The following is a 24,898-nucleotide window of genomic DNA, read 5'->3' as shown; positions in this document are numbered from 1 at the left end:
GAAATGCCAAAATGCCTGAAGTCCAGTGTCAAGTACCCACAGTCAGTGATGCTGGTGTTGGTCCACTGTGTTTTATCAAGGGCAGGGTCAATGCAGCTAGCTGTCAGGAGATTTTGGAGCACTTCATGCTTCCATCTGCTGAAAAGCTTTATGGAGATGAAGATTTCATTTTTCAGCACGACCTGGCACCTGCTCACAGTGCCAAAATTTTTTGTGAAGAGAAAGTTGAGAGACGCAAGACCCAACACTCTGGATGAGTTTAAGGCCGCTATCGAAGCATCCTGGGCCTCCATAACACCTCAGCAGTGCCACAGGCTGATTGCCTCCATGCCGCATTGAAGCAGTCATTTCTGCAAAAGGATTCCCGACCAAGTATTGAGTGCATAAATGAACATAATGGCCATTCTTTTATTGGTCGGATGAAATATGCTAATTTTTTTAGATTTATTTTGGGTTTTCATGAGCTGTATGCCAAAATCATCAATATTAAAACAATAAAAGGCTTGAACTACTTCAGTTGTGTTGTAATGAATCTAAAATATATGAAAGTCTAATGTTTATCAGTACATTATAGAAAATAATTAACTTTATCACAATTTTTGGAGAAGGACCTGTACAATACTATTATTAATAATCATAATTTAATTGGGATTAATTGGGTTGGGAATCACTGACCCTTGAAGCATTATTAATTTGATGTTTATTAAATATATTAACTATTAAAAATTTTAGCAATACTGTTTTATATACTGCTTTATCTGCAAACAAACTCTTCTCTCAGTCAGACATACAGTAAAACGACATTTATTGTGATATTTGACTTTGAATCTTGGTATGTTGTAATAAGTATGTTTTTTGATATGCATATGGCAGTGACTCACAACACAATCATCAACTTCCTTATGAATGTAATTACTGATGCGCTTGAAATGCAAACTATTTATTTCCTCATTTTAAAGGGCTGTGCACAATTTAGCTCCTTAACGCTAGGCTAAAATAGGAGGGATAATGTTGGCCATATGTTCCGCCTAGCTCAAGGGCACAGCTAGAGCACTACCACCCAGAAGACGAGCAGGCCGGGTGAACTCACGCCTGGTGCACCCCTGAGCGTTAAGTGGCAAATCCCAGTAATGGAAAAGAGTGTAATTACCACAAATGGCTGCTAGAGCCCACTTGAAAGTGGAAAACAGCGAACAAGACTGATTAATGAAGAGGCTGTTTGTTTAAGTGTCCCGTTTAATTAGGCAGTCAATTTATCATAGTTAGCAGCAGTAATTACTCCACTCTTTCAATATGTGTGAGGCTGATGGTGTGATAGTCAGGCCGTTGAATGATAGCTGAAGCGTGTAGGGAGGTTGTGGTTTAGACAGCCGCAGCTTCTCCAGTATATTCCTCTGATTCATCAAAACTAGCTGACTTACTCACTACAGTAATACAATGTCTGACTCGGTCGAAACTAACTGTAAGTCTCGCAACAGTTTTGTGTTAATCATTCGGGCATGAGCTAAGCTTTGTGTTGTAAGAGGGAAGAAGATAGAGCATTTTGATGACATGCTTTTGACTATAAGGTTTTTAAGGAGATTTTTGGGAGTTGTTGACTCTGTATAAGCCCTGAGGCCTTTGTGTCAAGAATAACAAAGAGTGAAATTTAATTTCATACACCAACAGACAGCTGTACGTGTATTTGGGAAAAAAGAGTTCAATTCCATTGCAAAATAATAAGGTAATCACACTGGTTTTCACAGTGTACTAATGAAATGTAAAAATTAATGTGCTGAATGTGTTCGATTCACTAAAGAAATGGTCCATAAGAGTCACTGGGGAATCAGACCGCACTAGTCACGTTGTATGTGTTTGAATCGCTATCAACAATGAAATCATGAGAGTCATTATCATGGCAGTTGGACTACATTAAAAAGAACTGTATCAAAAGAGTCATTCTTGTGGGAGTTGGTCTGGTTGTGCTGTATGTGTTTGATTCGCTAAAAAGAACCAAATCACAAGAATCATTCTTGTGGGAGTCAGACTGGTTGTGCTGTATTTGTTCGCTTTACAAAAAAGGATCGTATCATATGAGTCATTCTTGTTGGAGTTGGACCACACTGGTTGTGCTTTATGTGTTTGATTCACTAAGAATAAACAGATTACAAGAGTCAATTGTTCAGAAGTTGGACTGCACTGCTTGTGTTTTATGTGTTTGATTCACTAAAATTAACATAATCATAAGAGTCATTCTTGTTGGGGTTGGACTGGTTTTGCTGTATTTGTTTGATTCAATGACAAAAATCAGATCATATGAGTCATTCTTGTTGGAGTTGGACCACACTACTTGCGCTTTATGTGTTTGATTTGCTAAAAAGAACCAAATCATAAGAGTTATTCTTGTGGGAGTTTGATTACACTGGTTGTGCTTTATGTGTTTGATATACTAAAAAAGAAACATATTATAAAGAGTCATTTGTTTGGAAGTTGGACAAAAAGAACCGTATCATAGTCATTCTTGTTGGAGTTGGATTGTATTGGTTGGACTTTGTGTTTAATTCACTAAAAAGAACCAGTTGATAAGAGTTATTTGTTTGGGAGTTAGACTATATTGCTGCACTGTAAATTCAGAGTTTTAGTGCAAGAATCTCTTCAAGAGTATTTAACTATGATTTAGGATGTTGTTTTCATCTGCAATATGTCTCTAAAATGTTTCCTGTCGGAAGACAAATAGACAATTAGAAAATGTATTTAAGATGTTTGATTTGGAATCTATGTAAACTGATGTTTTAAAGATGTTTGTCAGCTTGTACAAAACAGATGTTGTGCTGTTTTTTGGTCTTTGTATGAAAAAAATGAAAAAGGCATATACTGTAGGTTAAGTATTAAATGAGTAAGTAATAACAGATTTTTTTTTTTAAGTGAACTATCCCTTCACTTAAAAGCATAAAATAGCCATGCTACTGTGAAAAGTCCCTTTTCTGAATCATGCCACTATAAAACATTTCAGTTTTTACAGCATGAAGGACTGTGGTCTGATGACTGTGCTACTGTGCAAAGTTCCACTTCTGAATCATTGAGAAAAAAATATCACAGTACACGGTCATAAAAACATAAAACCAAATTCTGACGTTGTTATAAACAAATATTTACAATCATGGTGGAGCTGATATTAGCCGACCTTATCAATTTTCACTGTTAGACTAAGGCAAAGTTTTATAAATGCAGCTTCAATAGATAGGCACAAGTAATGTCCTCAAATGCACCCCACAGCTGCAGTGGTCAAACATTTGTTTCAATTCTCTGGCATTGCTAGAAATACCCCATTAGATTTTCATCCCAGGCAGATCTTAATTCTTTCTCTTGTCTTTGTTTTGCGAGTGCTGATTGAGAGCATGTGTTCAAGTGCAGGAGGTAGAGGAAAGAGTTGGGAGCTGATGTGAACAGGCCTGCTTCCTGTGGCAGAATTATTCACAGCCCTTTGCGGTTCACAGCTCTTCCCATCGGCTAGACATCACAACGCCTAGCCAGACACCACAACATGCTGTTTTTCTGCTATTTTCACTGCATTGACCGCAAACTGTAATTTAGCTGCATTAATCCATGCGAAAGAGTGTGGCGGAGGGGATGGCGTGGGCAGGACCTGCTGCCATCTCTCACCCCGTATCGGCGGGAAGATGTCTGGTCTCCCCTGCTTCGGGTTCGGAGCTGCTGGATATGACCAACCCTTGTGAAATGAGCGAATGCGTGGTGAGCCACTTAGCTCTCTCAGTGTGCTACGTTTGCTGAGGTCTGGAAGTCATGATAGATTGTGTTTTGGCATACTAAAAAAGTTTGTACACTTAAAATGTGATGTATCGGAATAGGCCCAAACTGAGGGGTCGTAGTTGGGCCGGTTAGGATAGTCCCATTAGCTGCTGATGGTAGATGCAGTAACTACACTATAAGTTTTCTACACTGATAAGCCATGTATGCATGATTGTCAATGGCAATAAATGTTAATTTTCTTTTAAAGGGATAGTTCACCTAGAAATAAAAATTCTGTCATTTATTCACCCTAGAATTGTTCCAAACCTGTATGTGTTGACAGTAGCCATTGACTTCCATTGTATGGAAAAAAATACTATAAAATCCAATGTCTACTGTCAACAGTTTAGTTACCAACATTCTCATACAGGTTTAACTCATACAAACTCTTTTAGGTTTGGAACAACTTGAGGTTGAGTAAATGATGAAAGAATTTTCATTTTTCATCTAAATGTATTATAGTTAATTATATAAATTATATTGTAAACAAAAATAGTAAATTCAAGGCAAGCATCGTTTTTCTCATGCACTGGTTTTATGCTATTTTGCTTCCATATCGTGTCTTATTTCAAACTAGTTTGAAGAAAACTTCCAAAATACACTTTTAAAGTGTTTATTTTCTAACACTTTATCTTTTTGCATCTGTAGATTTAAATTACAATACATATTTTTAAAGGCCTTTTTGTATAGGGTGACTTTTCAACTAAGTGTAATGGTGTAATGCTCCATATTTAGTAGCATGCAAATTTGGGCTTATTTCAGTTATAAATAGTCTTCGTTGCAATGCACAGATGGTGCATAAATGGAAATACTAACAGCTAGATTTCTCCAGGTATTATTTCCCTCTTTTGCCCGAACACCAGATCGGAAGCCGAGATGTAATTTATCAGAGTTCTGATCAAGGCCTAGGGATTGTTCAGTTTAATTTTCTGTAATATAGACCTTCCTATTGTGATGTAATCTGAGCATGGTTTTGCCTCAGTCTATGCTCACGAGCATTTGATTTTGAGAATCATGCTCTGGTGTACCTCACGTTTTACTGAGGGGCATTGAAAGCAACCATAGACAGAAAGACTGTGTTTTGCAGTCAGAGGTGTGGACAGATATGGCTGTAACATGATATGCATAATGGGCTTGGCAGCAATAGTTAAAGCTTGGTTAAATGTGAGATGGTTAAGATTAGCCCTCCTGAACTGTGCTTTTAAGGTTCACTTGAACTAGTCACTGCTAACTGCTGTCATCCTGAGGTCTTGTTCTCCAATTATATAAAAGAACTGGGAGGAATCGCCTGAATACTGTAATATATATAGCAAAAAGTCGAGCACAGATATAGAGTCACACTAAGATGTTTAGTCCATGAACCTTGACATTAATTCCATAAATTAAAATGTAAGATCTGAAGCTGAAGTGTGATGGCAAACACATTCATAGCAGACATTATATCTGTTTTGCAGAAGACATATGGGGTAAAGGTCAGTTTTTGGATAGTTGGGACTGTGTCATTATGAGATGTTTATTCATTACTTCCACTGATTAATGGAAAGAAGTATGGCGTTTTATTAACACTGGGGTGGGCTGGGGTGTAATGTAAGACTCAAATGATATAAATGGAGAAGGGTGTTTCAAAGAAACTTAGTTAATTTTGTCAGATCAACATATTTTGTCAGGTCAACACATTGAAATGACTTTTACTTAAAACAGAAGTCATTTATTGTAACCCAAAAGATGTTAGACAGCAGACATAGAGAAGTAATTGTTAAGGGGCAGAGATCAGTCATCCCATATCTGGGCCATATCTGGGCTGGACTGCGTTATTCATTGAGTCGTACAGATATTATCTGACAGTCATTACTGTCACATTCATTTATCTTTCAGTCCATGATAATTTAGTCATATGGCCAGACTGAATGTAGACATCTTTGTAAATCACATGATTGTCATGAAACTCTCCAGAAATTGCAGAATAGTCAACATGAGGAATAAAATGTAGCCATAGTATTATGCATTATAACAAATATTGTGCATGTATACAACATTATGGGTATGTTATATGTATATTGTTTTGTTTTCACATGTGACATTTTGAATAAGAAATACTGAAATAGTATTTTTCTTGTGAAGTGTACTCCAATTATGTTTATATACTCCAATATCTTTTTCACAGTGTAGTTCAGGCTTAAAAGATTTTGTCAAGGTTTGGTACCAGTAGGGTACCTGCATACAATTCACAATTTCTGAGGATCTCCTGTATTCTTCAAGAAATGATTTTCCATGAACAGCAGCAGAAGATGGAATGTTCCCACCATAAATGTCAGTGTATTGTTCTTATGATTTTACGACTTGATTTATAACTTTTAATGTTATGTACTATAATTTGTGTCTATGTTGTGTCTCTTTTTGCTGGGTACAGTAATTTTATATTGATTTGACTGACTATAAAATTTGGTCACAACATCAGTCTGTTTTCATGTCTGTAAAACTCTTAAATGTTATATCACTCTGGCTGTCCTAGCTTTTCTTTGGTTCATTGAACTCAATCCTTTTTATTGGACCACTGGCACAGTTATTTGATTGGGTGGATTGATTACAAACACAGGATATGACATTACATCAGACAATGCTTTAGAGTAGCATAGCCTCCAAAAGTGATACCTTTTACACATGCAAAAAATAGAATCTCTATTCTGTTTCAGTCCTGAAACTGTTACTGTAAATGAAATTCAGTTCTGTCAATTTTGAGGTCTGTGCTCAAATCACAAAAAGTAAACGCTAAGTCTGAAAAAAATGTTGGTCTAATTTAATCAAGATAATATGCATTACCGAGACCTATCAAAGCTTGTGTAACAAAAACAAGGCAGGCTGTACAGGATTCTTGGAAACGGTTGGCTTTCCAGATAACAGCTGTGTCTGCCGTGTTTATGTGCTCTTAGTAGAACCCCTGCTACATGTCAACAAGACCTCGTGAATTAAGGCTCTCATTCAGATATGTGGGCCTCAAATGAAGTCAAAAGGGCTTTATTAGATTAATTCATTTATGATGTACGCTCAGACATTCCCAGTGCCCCAAGTCATGACTTCTGAACCTTTTTGGAATTGAACAAAACGATTTTTCACACTGCACTATTCTTTATAATATTTTGATGCCTAAATTCACTTTATTTTTTACTTTAAACTTTATTTTATTTATTTATTTTTAAATTTATGTAAACCAAATAGTTGTTTATATTTTGTAATTATATATATATATATATATATATATATATATGTAATTTTAAATAAATAAGATTTATAAATGCTTGCATTTCTTGACATGTTCTTAAGGACATCAGAGTGACCTTAACCTTAACCTAAGCCCATACTTAAAGTTCTGCATTTTTAAGAACATGATTTTGTTTTTGTTTTGAGTTTGGAGATCCATGATGCGAGAATAAAGGTATTGAGCTGAAATCTAGACCGTCATTCCAGTGATAAGTTTAAAAATGTCTCTGGCCTTTTGTATTCATAAACAAGTGACAGAACATCATATGGTCAGGGGAAATTTTCGAGCTGATATGTTGTGAAGCAGAAGACAGTAAACAAATAATGACCTCAGGATAAAGGAACTGAGAAGAAGAGGTTCTTTCTGTTCCATTTAATAGGCATTAGAGTAAACAGCCTAATTTAATTTAATTTAATGAGCAATTATTGGCTGAAGGCAGGAAAACACATTTGTACACTTTCAGACAAACACCCAGCCGAAATGCTGAGACCTTGGTAGAGGTTTTAGACTTTCTCGTCACAAACTTCAAGGACATATTCTGTGAATGATTTAGAAATGATGACTCCAGAATGCACACAGGACACAGTTGTTTTCTCTTACTGGATGAATATTACCCCAGCCTCACACAATAGTGTTTTTTGTTGGGAATGTGGCCACATGGAACTATGTAAAGAGCCATGGGTTCACGCACAACTGGGACAAAAGCGTTTTATTCAAGTGGAGGGGAAAATAGAGATCAGCACATTATTTACAGGATGACTGTAAATGTTTGTGAATAGAGGCTATTGTGATGGTAAATCATTCAAGAGTATATGTGGCCAAGGTGAGATCATGTTTCTGAGAGGGAGTAGAGGGCATGTCACTGCAAATAGGATCACGGTTCACTGCAGAGGGGAACACATTCTACTTTGGATGTGGAGAAAAAGACTTAAACAGCATTAAAGGAATAATAAGAAATGAAAACTCTGTCATCGCTTTAATTCCTTCCAAACCTATATGACTTTCTTTATTGTGTGGAACACAAAAGATTAGTCTCATGAAGAACATCCTGACTAGTCTTTCATAATGAAACTGAATGAGGAGTGGGGCTCTTTAGCTCCAAAATAACAAAAAAGTACCATAAAACTATTATTAAAGTAGTCCATATGACTACATTTTATAGTCTTTTGTCAGGAACAAACCAAAATGTAAGTCACAATTACTCGGTTTTACAATCCTTAAACTGTTCATATAAACTCATTGGATTTATGAACAATAGCAGAGTCAGATTATGTCCCACCACTATGACTACATTGCCTCAACACTGTCTTTAATAAAGCTTGCAGACAGTCTTGGTAAAATGATAGACTAATTCATTATGTTAAGGACTAGAATGTTATGGACATTTTTACGAGAAACAAGAGGTTTCTTTTAGGAGCATTTTTTCCAAGAAAGCCTGTGGTTTGGCGGCTAGCTACTAATAAGATGGGCTTTCCCTTCTCAGAGCTCCCATTGAACTGCACTTTGAAGAACCCTCTTGCTGGGGCTATGTCAATATGATCTTTTTGAAAACAGTTTACTCTGTTATTAAAACTAATTCATGTTGTGTAATTTTGAATTTATTGGGATCATTTAGTAATAAAGTAATTGTACCTTTGCAATGCTAACTGTTTTTTTTTTTAATCATCAGAGGTTTTTTTATATGGTTCCATGAAGAAACTTTAACATCCATGGGGCCTTCCCTTATGAAAATTAACCATGGTTTTACTTCAAATAAAACAAAAAAAACATGGTTACTATAGTTAAACCATGGTAACCACAAATTAACCATGGTTTTGCTACACTAACCATATAAACATGGTATTTGTATAGGAAACTGTGGTTATATAAATGGTAATCAATATGACAAAAATCATGGTTACTTCATTTTTACTACAATAAAACCATGGTTAATTTTCATTCCATTTTTCGTTTCAGGGTTTCCGTTAAAAAGTTAAATGTAAGAACTGTTCACTGAAAGGCTGTTTGGGGAACCAAAAATGGCATTGCTGTGAAAATCCTCTTTTGTAACCTTTATTGTAGAAGTGTTTAGTAAGTTTAAAGTAGAAAAATGACAGCGTAGTCCCTTAAGTAAGCCAATTTGGTAATATGCTGCTGACTGCATCTGAATTAGCCTACTTTCCTACTAGATTAGACTAAAACAGTATGTGAGACGAGTAGTAAGTCCAAATTCATAGTAATCAAAACAGTAGCCAAAAAGTACACGTATGACATACTACTTCCTAGCAAGATTCTGTACTGCACATCCAGTGGACAGTTTACTAACCCATGAGGCCAAGGGAGAGGAATTGTGAATGGCAATGAAGTGAAGCAACTGACTCCAGTAGGTCACATGACAATGACAATGTGACGAATGTACATCCACATCATGTTCATACTACAGACATTAATACTACTGCATAAAATATTCAAAAGAAGTACTAAACATCTGTACGCAATTTCAGATGCAGCCATTTTCTAAGTATGCAAGTACAGTATAACTGCTTTCATATAAGTTATTCGTCTCCTCCCCCTTAGAATGTCTCTTTTATCAAAATACAATATGAGCAATTAACAAAATTAGTACTACTACTATGAAACTACTTATATCTAAAACATATAACAGATATAATTATAAACCTATATATGAGAACAAATAACAAACGTTTTGAGAACAAAGTGTACAGCATTTATATTTCACTAAAAAAGCCAAGCATTACTGTTATATTGGTATGTTAAATACAGCTATTGTAAATATTGTTAATGCCTATGCTAATGTCCTTAAATTTATTTAGTTACCCCTCAACATTAATGCTGACATAGTCAGTTTCTTTGACATTCACTGCACCAAAGTGCAATGACCTAGTGCAAAAATGTGCAGCAGTACTTTGCTTACATAGCAGCAAATTTATCATGCTATCTATTATGACAGCATCACATCATAACAGTCATCTGACAGTAAGTGTCAACGGCGGGTCAACAGTATTATCCCTGGCCCAACTGAATAAACAGGGCACTCAGTTCCATGCTGGTGTAGCTAGCTCTCATTCTAGAGCCGCTATTATCATGGCATGCTCCATTGCTAACTGGAAACATTAGTCTGCTGTAACAGCAAACTCTAGAGGGCTGTCAAACTGGTTGTTTAACAAGCAGGTGGTGAGGTCCTTCTCTCCTAAACCTCATTCTGTTCGAGTCTCAGCCCCACTTACCGTCTCCCAGCAACCCAGCACCACAGCCACCAAACATGTCCTGCATACTTGAAAAAATAAATAAAAAAGAAGGCAGCCTCAATTTATGTGAAGGGATTACGACAGTCGGAAAACTGTCTGCGACACTCCGTAAGTGGACTAAAGAGCTCATAGCGACATGTTCAGCAATTCCATGCCCATGTTTGCCCAGAAAATGACATAGAGTCACGTCGATCCCACTGAAATATGTGTGATTATTAATGTTTTGAGCCCCTCCTATACTTCTGGACTGCTCTGAGGAGTCACAGGAAAAAATGTGGGAATTCTACATGATACATGAGTTGTGAAATTGAAGGAGAGTGTGGATTTATAGACAATATTTTATAATATCTCAATAATCTATTTCTAGAGATCAGTGACATGAAATCAAATCTGTAGTTAATTATAATGACTGATTTTGTTTAGGCTTCTTCCATGGTATGTTTCCAACATGAATGTGTGACGTCTCGTAATAATGAGTGCCTCTGAGGTACGAGTTTTCCAGGTGCACTTGAAATGCAGCATGGAGGTCACAGTTGCCATATTCCTGCTCATTGACATCAACAGTGGGTGCTTGTCTCAATGATTTGGTCCACCAAGGACCCCAAAGTGATACCACTGGCTGAAGACACTATAGTGCCTGATTAGAAATCCTAAAATAATCACTTTGGCTTCACCCTATATTGCATAAGCACTTTCTGGGTGGTAAAAAGTATGTTCTAAATAGTGTGTGTGCTCTCAACGTACTACATCCTTCATCTTGTCATTGCCATGTGACTTACCAGTGTCAGCTGCTTTGCTTCACAACTCCTCTCGTGGCTTCATAGTGTCTATCAAGAGGTGCACTTCAGTTAGGGTGACCATATGTGCTCTTTTTCCCAGACACATCTTGGCCAGGATTTCTATATTGCCTAAAAAAATCCAGGTTTTGGCTTTGTTTTCATACTTGCTGAAGGTAATGATCAAAAAGTAGTCAGGCAGGCATTGTACATAATCGACCAATCGTGGTGCGTGAGAAGGTGGGATCTACAGAGAAAGGTCAAAGCGATGCAAATATGCGTACACATTAGAAGGTGTATGTTTAACTTGAAGTGCCGCTGTCCAGACCGATCGAGCATAAAGAGCCATTTATACACCGATCAGTCTAAAAACAGGAAAACAAAGCCAAAACCTGGATAATTTAGGCAATATAGAAATCCTGGCCAGGATGTGTCTGGAAACAAGAGCATGTATGATCACCCTATTTCAGTATCTCAATGGAAGTGTGTACTTTTCACCTTCACCTACTCAGACATACCACTCTTTTCACATACTTTTTTCATCTAAGTATTCAATTTTGGATGCTGCCTTTATGATATTATCTGAACTATGTTATTATGACCATTAATGTCTTTTAAATTATATGTTACATAAAATAGCATATAACAGTATGGTTTTATAGCTTACATTTGGCAGCTGCTCAGCATGCTAGCTTAGGCTACCATTAACAAAACATAGCATGTTAGATTAGCCTATACCCTGCACATATGTATCCTTTAAGCACATCTGGGAAACTCATTCCTCTGGGTGTTCATTGTTACAACATGTCATGCACTGAAGTTTGAAACATAATATGAAAGTAGTGTAAACAAAACAATTGTATTGTTAAAAATAAACCCAAACCCACCTGTTTATACATGTTATCACAACTACTGTAAATGTGAATCAAACCATGAAAATCAAGTGATTAACTCCATTCACTACAGACTTGCTTTCCGCTGACTGATCTCTATATACTGTAGACTATAGGCTAATATCTATATTATAGATCAGTGTTTCCATGGTATTTCAAATCGATATGCCTCTTCCAACGTCCAGTCTATCATCTAGATTTATGAGTATCCCATTTGTAAATACAACTGTGCTTTGTCATTCAAATACTCTGAGGCTGAAGGGCACAATAATCACGGCACATATACAGTTGCTGTTGATCAGGAATTATTAATGGCTACAAATCAACAGGCAAATTATTCCTGATTTCTTTTTTCTTTTGCAGGTTGGTTTTAATGCTTGTGGTTTTAAGACTGTAAATCCTCACAGTTTAGTGAATGTAATGTCAGAGCTTGAGTTGGAATGTTTTACAAGTTCAGAGTCAGTATGACTTTGCTACTCACCTTCAGAAATCCTTACACAGAAAGGGTTTGGAATTGTTGTAGTTCATAACACAAGCCAAGTGTTACTGCGGTGAACTAAGCCCTTGGTGTTTTTTCATCACTGTTCTCACAGATCGTACGTCCAATCATAACTTTTCCAGTGTGCCAAAAAACACTGGCTTTCAGATGGGCTCCTGTCTGGTAGGAGAGGCAGAGAGAGCGTGAGTCTATCTAGTGTACAATCTAACATAGGGTTGTGACCCTGGCTGAAGTGGCAATTAGAGGACAAATGCAATGCCTTTCTCTTTCTTTGGTTCTCTCTCTCTTTTAGTCACTGATTGTCTCCGTCTCAATATGTCAGGACTGTTGCAGCCTGCAGCTGTTCCCTTTGTTTTCTTTCGGTATAATGAGGCAGTGCCAGTGCTGCAGGTTCTCATGATCTAATAGTTGGAGCGTTCAGACAAAGTTCACTCACTCACTGCTGTTTTTTGAGGGGAGACCACAGACATTTCCTTTGAATGTCTGCTCTCATGTTCCCTTCATGAACTTTGATGATTGTTGAGGGTCGTGAGAATTTAAACAAGCAAAATAAAAATGTGTAAGAGTAAGAGAATAGAGATACTCTAAGTGTAAGAGAACAAATACTGTGTTATAATCTATAGCTGAAGGTATGGAGGTGATAAACAAAAGAACTATTATAACTAAACTACCAGTTAAAAGTTTGACCACACCTACTCATTCTTTGTGATTATAATTTAGGCAACAACTTCCCTGTTGAAAAATCCAGCATATAGGAGCATGGCTGCTGGTTTGAGCTGGTTTAAACTGGTCCTTAGCTGGTTTAAGCTGGTCATGTGCTGGTCCTAAGCTGGTCCTCAGCAGGAGCTAGTTGCTTAGGACCAGCTTAGGGCCAGCATATGACCAGTTAAGAACCAGCTCATGACCAGCAAAGGACCAGCTTAAACCAGCAGCCATGTTTCAAAACATACCTAACCAGCATGCTGTTTTTTTCAACAGGGTTGTTTCCACACAAAAATAATAGTGAAGTCATCAAACTTTGAAATAACTAGAAATAAAAATCTGTAGCATGTTTAGGCACCACGCAACCCACACAACTGCGTGGGCCCCTGCAGAACGCGAGGGGGAGCCCCCAGAACCCGATTTCTTCTATGGGATCTGTGGGAATCGAGGAGGATCCCAGACGCGATTTCTTCCAATAACAATTCATTTATAGCACTAAATGCGATTTGTACCGCCCCAAATCACGCCCCTTGTGAAAGTATAGGAATTATGTGTTCCTATACAGAATTAAAGGAACTTGTGTCCATAACGTTAGTTGCTTTTGGGAAACTCACCCCAGAGCGAGAACAAGAGCACGCCCTTCAACGAGCTTCATTCGGGTTACAGAAGTCTTCGGCAACGCTGCACAGGACTTGTTAGAAAAGGATTTTACATTTTGTTTTTGACCACAAAATCAACGTCACCAAAGAAATATGGTTTTGGTTGCGAGGGAAAGATAACCTTGTTCAGCTTCCCAAAGAACCCAGCTTAAAGCCCCGTTCACACCAAGCACGATAACGATAAAGATAACGATATTATCGTCCACACCAGCGAACGATATCTTCTGTTTATTCTAAGCTCACGTGCATCTGCCCCTTTAAATTCTCGAGCACATTATAGCAGGATGGATTCTGATTGGCTGTCAGTATTTTTATCGTTCATCAGCTGGAACAAAATCGTCTGGAAGTGATTCCAACTATATCGTTTTTCTGTGCCTTTATCGTTATAGTTGTGGTGTGGACGCTGCTATTCTTTAATACTGAGAACCATTTTTAGAACTATATCTTTATCGTTATCGTTATCGTGCTTGGTGTGAACGGGGCTTTAAGGGAATTATGTCGATGTCACAGCTTCCAGACAATCGCTACACAAAAGCTTCGCGTGCTTGTGACTCTTCTTTGTGAGCTTCACCCACGGAACGCCTTCAAGAGCTCGACTGTTTTCGGAGAGGAGCGGTACAGTACTATCTTTCTTTTACAAATCTGATAGAACTAAAGACTCTTTTGAAGATATGAAGGATGCAATACTACTTTATAGGTACTCAAGATTAACATGAGATTGGCAGAAACTGTCTTATGTTCCCTGTAGTGACCAAGAAATGTTAAACATAGCTAACATTTAGATGTTAATGTTTTGTTTCAAATATATCCATATCATTAGCATTCAAAAGTTAATAAAAAGGTACATTATTATATATATTTATAGTGACCAAAAAAATGTTAAACAAAACAAAACTATCTTGTTTTAAATATATGAAATATTACTATAGCATTAGAAAATTGATAGATGGATATCATTTCAATTAATACAATTTATAAAGTCATGGCTGGGCCTAGAAGAAATCGGGGTCTTTGAAGCTGTTCTACTAGTTATAGCAAATGAGATGAGGCAAAACTGCAACCTATCATGGATATCTAAATATGCAGTGAATTACCTCTGATTTGAATAGACACACACCCTTATATCTCATGTCTATTAATTCTCCAGCGTAATTGAGAGGATACCATGATGGCAATGTACAAATAGTAATACATATTGGATTATAGTGTGTCGTTTGTTCATTCTTTCAGTCTGTTCCCAAAGATACAAAGTATCACATCTTTGTGTGAGGTTTTATAACACATACTGTGTGGAGGTTTAACAAGATGTGTGTTTAACCTCTCTCCCCTTCCTCTGTAATGGAGGGTTCATTTACTTCAAAGTGACCTCAGCCGCTGTAAAAATATGATGTATTTTCCTGTCAGAGGTTGAGACTTTGGCACTGAGTTCAGTCTGTACTGTTCAAAAGAATAGTTTTCAAATTTCACTGTGGCCAACCTGATATTCATGCACAGAGAGGAATACAGGATGGGTGAAGATTCTGGGACAGAGGAAGTCTTTGCTTTTGTGGGGGGTTCAGTGTGGACAGTCTTGTCTAAACCTCCAGACACTCCCTGTGCCGTTAGTGGCACACAAACCACAACAGCTCTCCCTGACAGCATCATCCGCTCTCCCTCCCGTAAATGGCAAACTTTTCCTGCCTGTCATGCAAACAGTATGGATGCAATCTAGACGTTCTCTAGTTAGAGCATGTGTCAAATAAGGAAGCCTGCGCCTGAGCTAAATGAGGTGGACATTACTGAATGCTGCCCAAATGGAAGAAAAAAGAGAAAATCTCAGTCAGATGTTATGAAAAGTGCTTTGTGAGAGAGGTGAATATGATGGTTAAAACACACTGGTTTGAAGTCAAAATCAGTGGGGGCCGTGTAATCTGTAAGCTCTGATGAGACAGTTTGGGTGGGCTCTTCATGACTTATTCAAAGCTGTTTGATGTTAAGAACATTATCTTAATTCAAACTTAAAAGAGGTCTATAATACCTGGAGAGAGTAATAGGTTAGCAAATGGTGCTAATTTCTAGGAATAATCACCTATAATAAAATATTTGCAATTCATGCATTGCTTGCAATTTTTATTTATTGATTGATTGATTGATTGCATTTACTTTTGAAGTGAAGCATGCTTTTTGCATAATTGCCAAAAATATATATAATAAATTAATTTAAAAAGTAATAAAATAATTATGAAAATAAGTTAAATTAGTTAATATATAAAAAATTATGCATAATAATAAATAAATTAATAAATAATAATTACAAAAACACAATACATTTAGTAAATAATTGTACACTACCATTCAAAAGTTTGTCTTTTTTAAGACATTAATACGTTTATCCAGCTATGATGCATTTAGACTGCAAAGCCATTAAAGACATTAATAATGTTCTTTAAACTTTCTATTTATCATAGAACCCTGAAAAAATGTATCAGGAAAAAAAAAATCCAAAAAAGTTTAAGCAGCACAATTGTTTTCAGCATTGATAATAATAATTCATTTCTGAAGGATCATGTGACACTGAAAACTGGAGTAATTTACATGTAAAAATACATGTTATCTTAAATTGTAATATTCACAATATTACCGTTTTGTTTTTTAAATAAATGCAAATTAAAAGATTGTTAGAGATTTTCAAAAACTTTACAGGTCCATGCTAACCGGCGAAGCCTTGACCGCCAGGCACTTATAGTCTTTGGAACTTTCAATACTGTCCTCTTATGTCATATTCTCTTAAGACCATCCTATCCATCCTACTGTATTTAGACATTCAGGAAATGTCTGTGCAAAGACCTTGGCATTTCAAGTACATCATTTTATCAGACTCGTCTATTTGTAACTACAAACTCTGCCCACATCATCAGATTCTCTCTCTCACACAGTTGCCTAGAAGTTATTTTTATGTATATTTTGACTGCTAGAATATACCCTTCCATCAGTGAGGCACTCAGCTGTGTAAAGTTACATGCTATTTTGTCCATGTGGTTCCTGGAATGTCTTTCCATGTCTGCTCACTCAGTTACATGTCCACTTCAGTCCAGCTCAAGCTTTACTGCACAAACCACATGGAAACATTCTTCTAAACAAATAAAAAAATTGCAGGAATGACACGAGGGGCCTCGTTTATAAAAAAAAATGTGTAGGCGTACGCACAGATGTGATCTTAGTGTGTGTGTTTGCTAAAATCCACGTCAACGTTCAAATGTATAAAAACGGTCTATGACGTGGAAAAATGTTTAGCGCCACGTCAGGGTCTTGGCAAACGTACAGTAAGCACTTTTCGATTTCAGAGAACTGCAGGTTTTTGGAAATCTAAGCAATTAAAAAAATAAATAAAAATTTTGTCATGGTCCACATTTCCATTTAAATTATTCTCCAGATTGTCACTTGTGCTAAAAATATAATGTCTAATTTAAAAAAATATATATAAAATAAAAAATGCCACCCAAAATGTATTGTAGAAACAATTTTCACTTAGAAATTGCTAGTGAATTTAACAAATAATTACAGAGAATCTGCAAGCAACACTGAATTAAATGTGAAATTTTGAAGTATACAGACTTGAAATAGTCTTTATTTATAACTGTTTTTTTTTTTTTTTTGTCAAACAGTAGCCTAAAAGCAAAATAGAAGAATTTTAATAGCCTAGAAATGAGGTATTAGGTAAAACTGTGAAGAGATCAGTTGTTGGTTTAAATAGAGGACCTCTGTGTCAGCTTAAAATATCTAATGGTAAAGTGAGAAGCAAAAGGATATTGTGATGAAAACTAAACATCTCAAAGGATGTAAAAAGCCATTTAATTAGCCTTGACTGTCCTCCAGACTCCGCGAGGCATTAAGGAGTGTGTGAGCAAGGATTTCGAGGGTGTGAGGGGACAAATGAGCCACTAAATGAGGGCTGATGAAAGCAGTGTGAATTATTCATCATATTATGGGACAAAGTGTGAAATGATTGGCTCCGGTCTCTTCACACTCACGGCCAGCTGCTCACGCTGCACATCTACACTCCAAACACATGGGCTCAAACTCAAACAGTTCTTTGACTAAACTAAACAGAACACAAGCAAAAGTTCAATCGACAGCATTTGTAGCCTAATGCTGATCAACTAAAAAAATATTGATTTATTTTGACTTGCTCTTGTTTTCAAGATTAAAATTTAAATGAAACATTTATAAAAAGCTCTTCCAAATGTTTTTTTCCCCCTGTCAAAACGTTCATATTATTTGATTTGCAATGCACAAAAATGGACATATTTAATGGTCCCATTAACTTCCATTGGAAGGGCCTTACTGTAACCTCGAAAATATTAAAATATTCTCTGAAAAACATAGGTAAAATTTGTAAATAAATATATGTTAGCATTATTTTAGTGTGAAAATATTACATTTGAACCTTTTCTGTAATGATATACGTGGTAGCCACACTGTAAAAAAAAAAAAAAAAAGTTGAGCCAACTTAAAATTTTAAGGCAACTTCAGCAGATTTTTTTGTTTTCTCAACTTGTTTTAAGTTTATACAACAAAAAGCTGAGAATCTCCTACAAAAATAAGTTGAGAGAACTCAAAAATCTGCTGAAGCTGGTTGCCTTGAAATTTTAAGTTTAAGTTTTTTTACAGTGCATGAGTAAAAATTATTGAATAATAATCAAATAATACATATTTTGACAGAAAAAATACTTTATATATTTCTTTTATACAATTAAGCTTCACATTTCTGCTTTTAAAGCCTCAAAATTATACTGTATTGTACCATTGTACTAAGTGCCTCACTTTAACCTCAAAATGTTTTTTGTAGTAACCAACATTATGCCACAAATGCATAACAGCAATTGGTGGTACAGACAAGTCAGGGTCAAACCTAGAGAGAAAAACAGCCGGGGTTATTAATTTCACATGTACCAAGAGATCTCGTAAACAGGGTCAACAGGTTTGGAAGATGTAATGTAGATGGGCAGTCTGACCTTTCTCGGGGCAGCACCGCTTTACAAGAGCTGGAAGAGGGACTGGATCTCCTCCAAACTCTGATTCATGGCCACCCTCACACCTTACCAGCTGTGTCTGACATCAGTCCACATCATCATCCCACCTCTGACCCAGTGCACAGATACTGGACTTCTTGGAACAAGTACCCAATCATTGTAGATATTGTATATCAAAGTGAAAGTATCCTGTGATGCAGTAGTGTAGTATATTGTTATTTTAGTAGTGTACTATATAAAAGTCTTTAATATTTTGAGCAGCTTTTAATATTTTCAGTATATTTTTATATAGCTTTATATTTTAGTTTTATTTAATTTTAGTATTTCAACTTGTTTCAGTTATAGTTGCTGTGGCAACATTTCTCATTTGTATTTTTTAAGCATGTTTTTATCTAATACTTCTATTTTATTTCAGCTTTATTTCAATTACCAAGAATAAATGTTAATCACTTAAGTTTTAACAGTAACAATTACCAGTTATGCTCAATAAAATGTTGTCAGATAGAGATTCTGCAACAATTTTCTCATATTTTAAACTCTGTCCACATATTGTGGCTGACGTTGATGCTTTTGAGAAATGTCTTTAATATGTTTTTGCTATTATTTCATGTATAGACTTGATGTACAAATGAATTGAACATCTAGAATTGTGATTTGTCTGTCATCCGAATAATTTGTAAAGCATTTGGTTTTATTTTACATCCTTTTTGAATTACTTCTTGTTTTCAGCAGCTGCATTTGAAAGGATTGAATTACTGAAATGAGGTTTTGAATTATGTAAATGTTGCCCTCTGCTGGTGTGGAGAATGTACTTGCAAGTTAATTGGTAAAACACATGCATAGCATTTCAAGCTTTGTAATAACCACATACAGCCAGTAAACCACACAAAGATCACATGCCCAGTTCCTCATATGCAATAAACCAATTCTGTATGCTTTGGCGGGAAAATACACAGGCATTGATGTATATCTCAACCCATTCAGCTATTTAAATCGAAAAGTAGACAATCAGACAAACATGTTCAAGGAAATATCACACTCAAGTTTATTTGTTTCAGATTTTCTGGGCAGTATGTACAAAAAAGCAGTATTTACATTGATGATTGCACAGGAAAAGGTCACCGAAGCAGCAGCTAAAAGAAAAGCATAACAATGTCTAAAAATTCATACCCTGTCATCAGCATGGATTTTGTGCTGCATTTTTATTCCCCAGACAAATTCGACTTCTGCACAGGAACAGCAATTGCATTTATGTACATGGACACTGCAAATAAACGGTGCTAGAATCATGATTCACCACAAGGGGGCACAGAAGCCCCGCGCAGCTCAAACAAAAGCAGACTAAAAACATATTTCCAACATATTTGAGCATTTTTTTTGGTACACAACTGATACCAGGACCTCTAGAGGTTGTAGTTATGATGTTAGTAATTCTCTGTAGTTATTGTGATGATGTACATCCTTTTAGCCTGGTATGAAACCCAAATATTATTTGTTTTTTAATGCAATATCTCACAATGGCTGTGTCCAAAACCTCAAGCAGCTGCCTAATCAGTCTAAAAATTCACAGGCATAACAAAACTGCTTTCAGACAGACACGATTATTTAATGTTTTTCAAATAAGTCTCTGAAGCTCACCAAAAAGTATTGCATAACTGTTCTCTATTTTAATATTTATTCCTGTTATGCCAAAGCTGAATTTAGCAATTAGCTACTCCAGTCTACAGCGTCACATGATCCTGCAAAAAAAAAAAAAATTCAGGTTTCGGACACAGCCAATGTCTGAGTGTGTCATCAGGACGGATCAATTATGGGAAATGTATAAAACAAATATGGATCAGCTATGAGAACTACATAACATTTTAATGGTGTAGGACAAGATGGTATAAAGGCAGTTTAATGGAAGCCAGTAAGGCTAATCGTTTATCGTAAATACATTACAAAAAATTCTGCTAAGCTTTCCCCTTCATATATTTTGACACTTCGAGTAAGGCAACCCCAAACCACTCGACATATTTAAGCTTCATTCAATGCTTTTTGCCTTTAACAGAAAGAGCAAATCTCACATTGACTGATTTTTGGCATTAATGATTTCTTTATAGATTAGCAACAGCACATTTGTTTTACCTCAAAAGTCCTGTCTAGACTGAGTGTTTTAAAGAGGACTGTCACCTTGGCACACAGTTAAAACCATCTGTACATTCACACACAAAGCAAAGAAGAGCCCGTTTGAATTGAGTCAACATAAGGAAAGTATCTCCACTAAGGATTTTTATACAGTTTCCTGTATTAAAAAAAGAGCCATCATAAGGAATGAAACTCAAGACCCAAGTCTCAAGCATTTATCATGGGCTGCTTATGTAACAAACAATTAACATGTCCAATTGGTGAAACAAAGCTGAGCATAAACAATGACTTACAGTTAGTCCTGCTTGGTTAGCTGGTCAGGAAACTAAGCTGAATTAGTATGTTAACTCACTGTTGTTGTAACACTGACATGGATGCACATCTCATCTCTGTGAGGGTAAGGTAAGGCATCTGCAATATCTAATCTAATATACTCAGAGGGCATCTGTCACACTTCACGAAACTGTCATGTTTTGATGCCAATCAAATATGAATATTTTCTTTGAGTTGCACTCATTAAAATTATTATTTAAGAGTAACGGCACCCTCAGTTTCTGATAAATTCTCACCAATAAATATGAGCTACACTATATTAGGGGTGTAACGGTACACATATTCGTACCAAAAATTTTCAAAACAGGTATTTCGGTTCGGTACACATACCGAACAAATACAGCATTGTTTTAACTACTGCACAAGTTAAATTTAATTGAGCACTTGCAGTTTTATATATTGCTACTTTTTTTCAGCTAAATTTTTTTTTCAGGAAATTCAAACAATTTTTACAAAAACAACATTTTGACGCTCTTTGATGTGGCCTGACGGATCGCAGACGGATCTGTTTTTCTGAATTAATGACTTAATTATCTCAGAATTACGAGATAATTAAGTCATTAATTCAGAAAAACGGAGCAAAAACTTTTTTTAATGAAAAATTATCTCGTAATTCTGAGATAATTAACTCGTTAATTCAGAAAAACAGAGTAGATTTTTCTTCCTCAAGTGAATGCAATACGCTTCCGTACAAAGTTGAGTGTTGATTATATTTTAAAAATAAATAGTAATTAAATCTAAGTTTGGACTCTGTAGTTAATTGTAACCTTATAGTAATGTAAAAGTAGTTTAGAGGATAAGCTGAGGTAGATTTTTATCCCTATAAATTGTAATTATAATGAAATTTATTAAAGAACAATTTGTTCAGTAAACCACTGTTTAGTAATAAAAAAAAGCAATTTTATGTATGGTTTTTTCCTCCTGCTGTACCAAAACCATACTGAAACATGATGTCAAAAACGAGGTACGTACCGAACCGTCATGTTTGTGTACCGTTACACCCCTAATATACGGATATATTGTATATATACACACATATACACACTGTAGATAAAAAGAAGCTAGGGATGCACAGTATACAGTTTCAATACCATATCAGTTATTGGCTGATATTAGAAATGTCTTAATTCATCAATACTGGCCGATATTGGATATATAATTGTTCATGCTTTTTTTTTTTTTTATTCATTTAGATTATCTTTTGCCATCAGCTAATTCTCACTTAAAGTTCATCTTATAAAACACAAAAAATGATGTAACACTATTAAATGTAATATTTAACAAATTTCAAAATAAATAACCATTTTCATACTGTATATTATATTGCTGTGATAACTTAATTCCCCTGTAGCGTTTAAAAATTAATTTTTATTTGTTATTTCTTTACAAAATAGTATAGAATTTTAATATTGGCCATAACACAAAATTATTAGCAGCTTATCGGTAAAGCTATATTTTTTTTATATTGGTGCATCCCTACGCATTTTAACTGAACTGACTTTTTGGAGTGATGTTACTCTTAAATAATGTATTGCACTGCTGAAATGAACATCAGATGAAGGGTTTACAACCCTGAAATCTGAACGACAGAACATCAATATCAGAACATGAGAAATGGTTTGGTCTCTATGGCCCTGTCCTAAATAGCGCATTTGATGTGTACTGTTCTTGCAGTGAAGTCCTCGAGACCGCAGCGCCTCCCATTTGTCATTTTAGGTTTCAGAAGGATGCTCTATCCCTGTTGCAAAGTCCACCATTTGGGACAGGGCTAAAAAGCTTTCGTCGTGCAAGCAGATGAAATGTTCTTTAGGAGACAAACTTCACAGAATTGAATTTCAGCACAGTGTTAGGACCTCAAATAACCTGCTAGTTTAGCCACTCACCAGCACAGTGGCGTGTCAGTAGATGCCTCTACAGAGTGTTCTTATTCATTTACTGATGTACTCACAAGGGGGAAAGGACAAGCCTAGAGGAGGCCCAGTGTACAGTCTCTGGATGCCTGTAACCAATTCCTTCCTGTTTCTGGTCAAGTCTGCGAGGGAAGTGAGTGTCCTGATGGAGGTATGGTCACAATTGTGGTTCTGGGGCATGCACATCCTCATCATCCTCTTCTTCATCATCAAGTAACGGCATAAACTCCAGTTCTCAATTTCTCTCTAAGGTGTTTCTAATGGAAATGCTGTTTGGACAATAAGGTTTGGAACAATAATCAGGTCATTGACACTGCATTAGCATGAACAACAAATTAAAAATGTACAAGAGTTGCCACATACACTGAAAGTGAAAGTGAAAGTGAAGTGACATACGGCCAAGTATGGTAACCCATACTCGGAATTCGTGCTCTGCATTTAACCCATCCATAGTGCACACACACACCGTGAACACACACCCGGAGCAGTGGGCAGCCATTTATGCTGCGGCGCCCGGGGAGCAGTTGGGGGTTCGGTGCCTTGCTCAAGGGCACCTCAGTCGTGGTATTGAGGGTGGAGAGAGCGCTGGACATTCACTCCCCCCACCTACAATCCCTGCCGGCCCGAGACTCGAACCCGCAACCTTTGGATTACGAGTCCGACTCTCTAACCATTAGGCCACGACTTCCCCCATAAACTAATTACACACATCATCAAAGAAAATTAGCATTTTTATGTCCTTTGTGCACACCAAGGCTGCATTTATTTGGTCAAAAATACAGTAATATTGTGAAATATTATTACAATTACAACAGTTTCTATTTAAATATATTTAAAAATGTAATTTAATCCTGTGTTGGCAAACTCCAGTCTTCAGCGTCACATGATCCTTCAGAAATTCTTTTAATATGCTGATTGGGAGCTCAAGAAACACTATCAATGTTGAATAATAATACTGCTTAATATTTTTGTAGAGAAGTTCAAGTTGATACATTTTTGATACAACACCTAAGCATTCATTTTAAATAGAAATCTTTTGGAACATTATAAATGTCTTAACTATCACTTTTGATCAATTTACTGCATCACTGCTGAATAAAAGTAGTAATTTCTTTTAAAAAAACTGACTTACAAAAACATTATGGGCTGCCGAGCAAAACACAATACATTTGAAATGTTGAGGTACTGAGACAGAGGCTGCATTTACCAAAAATTATTCATCATTTCTGGCAAATTTGGAAAACTAACAATAACTCAAAACATTTTCCATAATTTAAGTAGAAAGAAGTTATGTTGTCTATCTTTTGTACATTTTCCGAAATTTATTCTTTCATTCAGCCTTAAAAAATAGCATGATTCAGATGTAAATGATCCCAAATATGCACCACTGGCCATATACGTGCAAAACTTTAAAAGGTTATCTTAATATTATAATATAGGTTATACAAAAGACTAGATTATGAGTTTACATCTTCAGTTGATGAAAGAAAATGAATTGAGTCATGATACAGTAAATCTAACCTGTTGATGGACATCCATGAGGCAGTCAAGCGGGAGGGGCTAGCAGTTCTGCACAGATGCACACAGTAATAGAGTTACAACAGACAGAAAGGGCACACACTCACCCAATAACTAATGAAGCTACCATCCTTTATGTGCAAACTGTGTGCATAATATATACACTGCTGTTC

At 36.1% G+C, this 24,898-nt stretch overlaps 1 protein-coding gene across 4 annotated transcripts in view; it reads right to left on the bottom strand.

Annotated features, from left to right (window-relative positions):
* Positions 1 to 19,860: 19,860 nt before the first annotated feature.
* LOC306859313 (rap1 GTPase-activating protein 1-like) overlaps positions 19,861 to 24,898 on the bottom strand; it is a 72,554-nt gene continuing 67,516 nt past the window's right edge. For all 4 annotated transcript variants that reach the window (XM_079400300.1, XM_079400297.1, XM_079400299.1 and 1 more), the window contains 2 exons: positions 24,729 to 24,776; positions 19,861 to 23,476 (listed from right to left, as the gene is read on the bottom strand). In XM_079400300.1, coding sequence (XP_079256426.1) covers positions 24,768 to 24,776 — 9 coding nt within the window. In that variant the 3' untranslated portion in view covers positions 19,861 to 23,476; positions 24,729 to 24,767. The remainder of the gene's footprint in view (positions 23,477 to 24,728; positions 24,777 to 24,898) is intronic.

The sequence above is a fragment of the Barbus barbus genome, assembly GCF_936440315.1.
Source record: "Barbus barbus genome assembly, chromosome: 40".
Classification (NCBI taxonomy): Eukaryota; Metazoa; Chordata; class Actinopteri; order Cypriniformes; family Cyprinidae; genus Barbus; species Barbus barbus.
The sequence above is the reverse complement of the archived record's forward strand: the minus strand, read 5'-3'. Positions and strand labels throughout refer to the sequence as shown.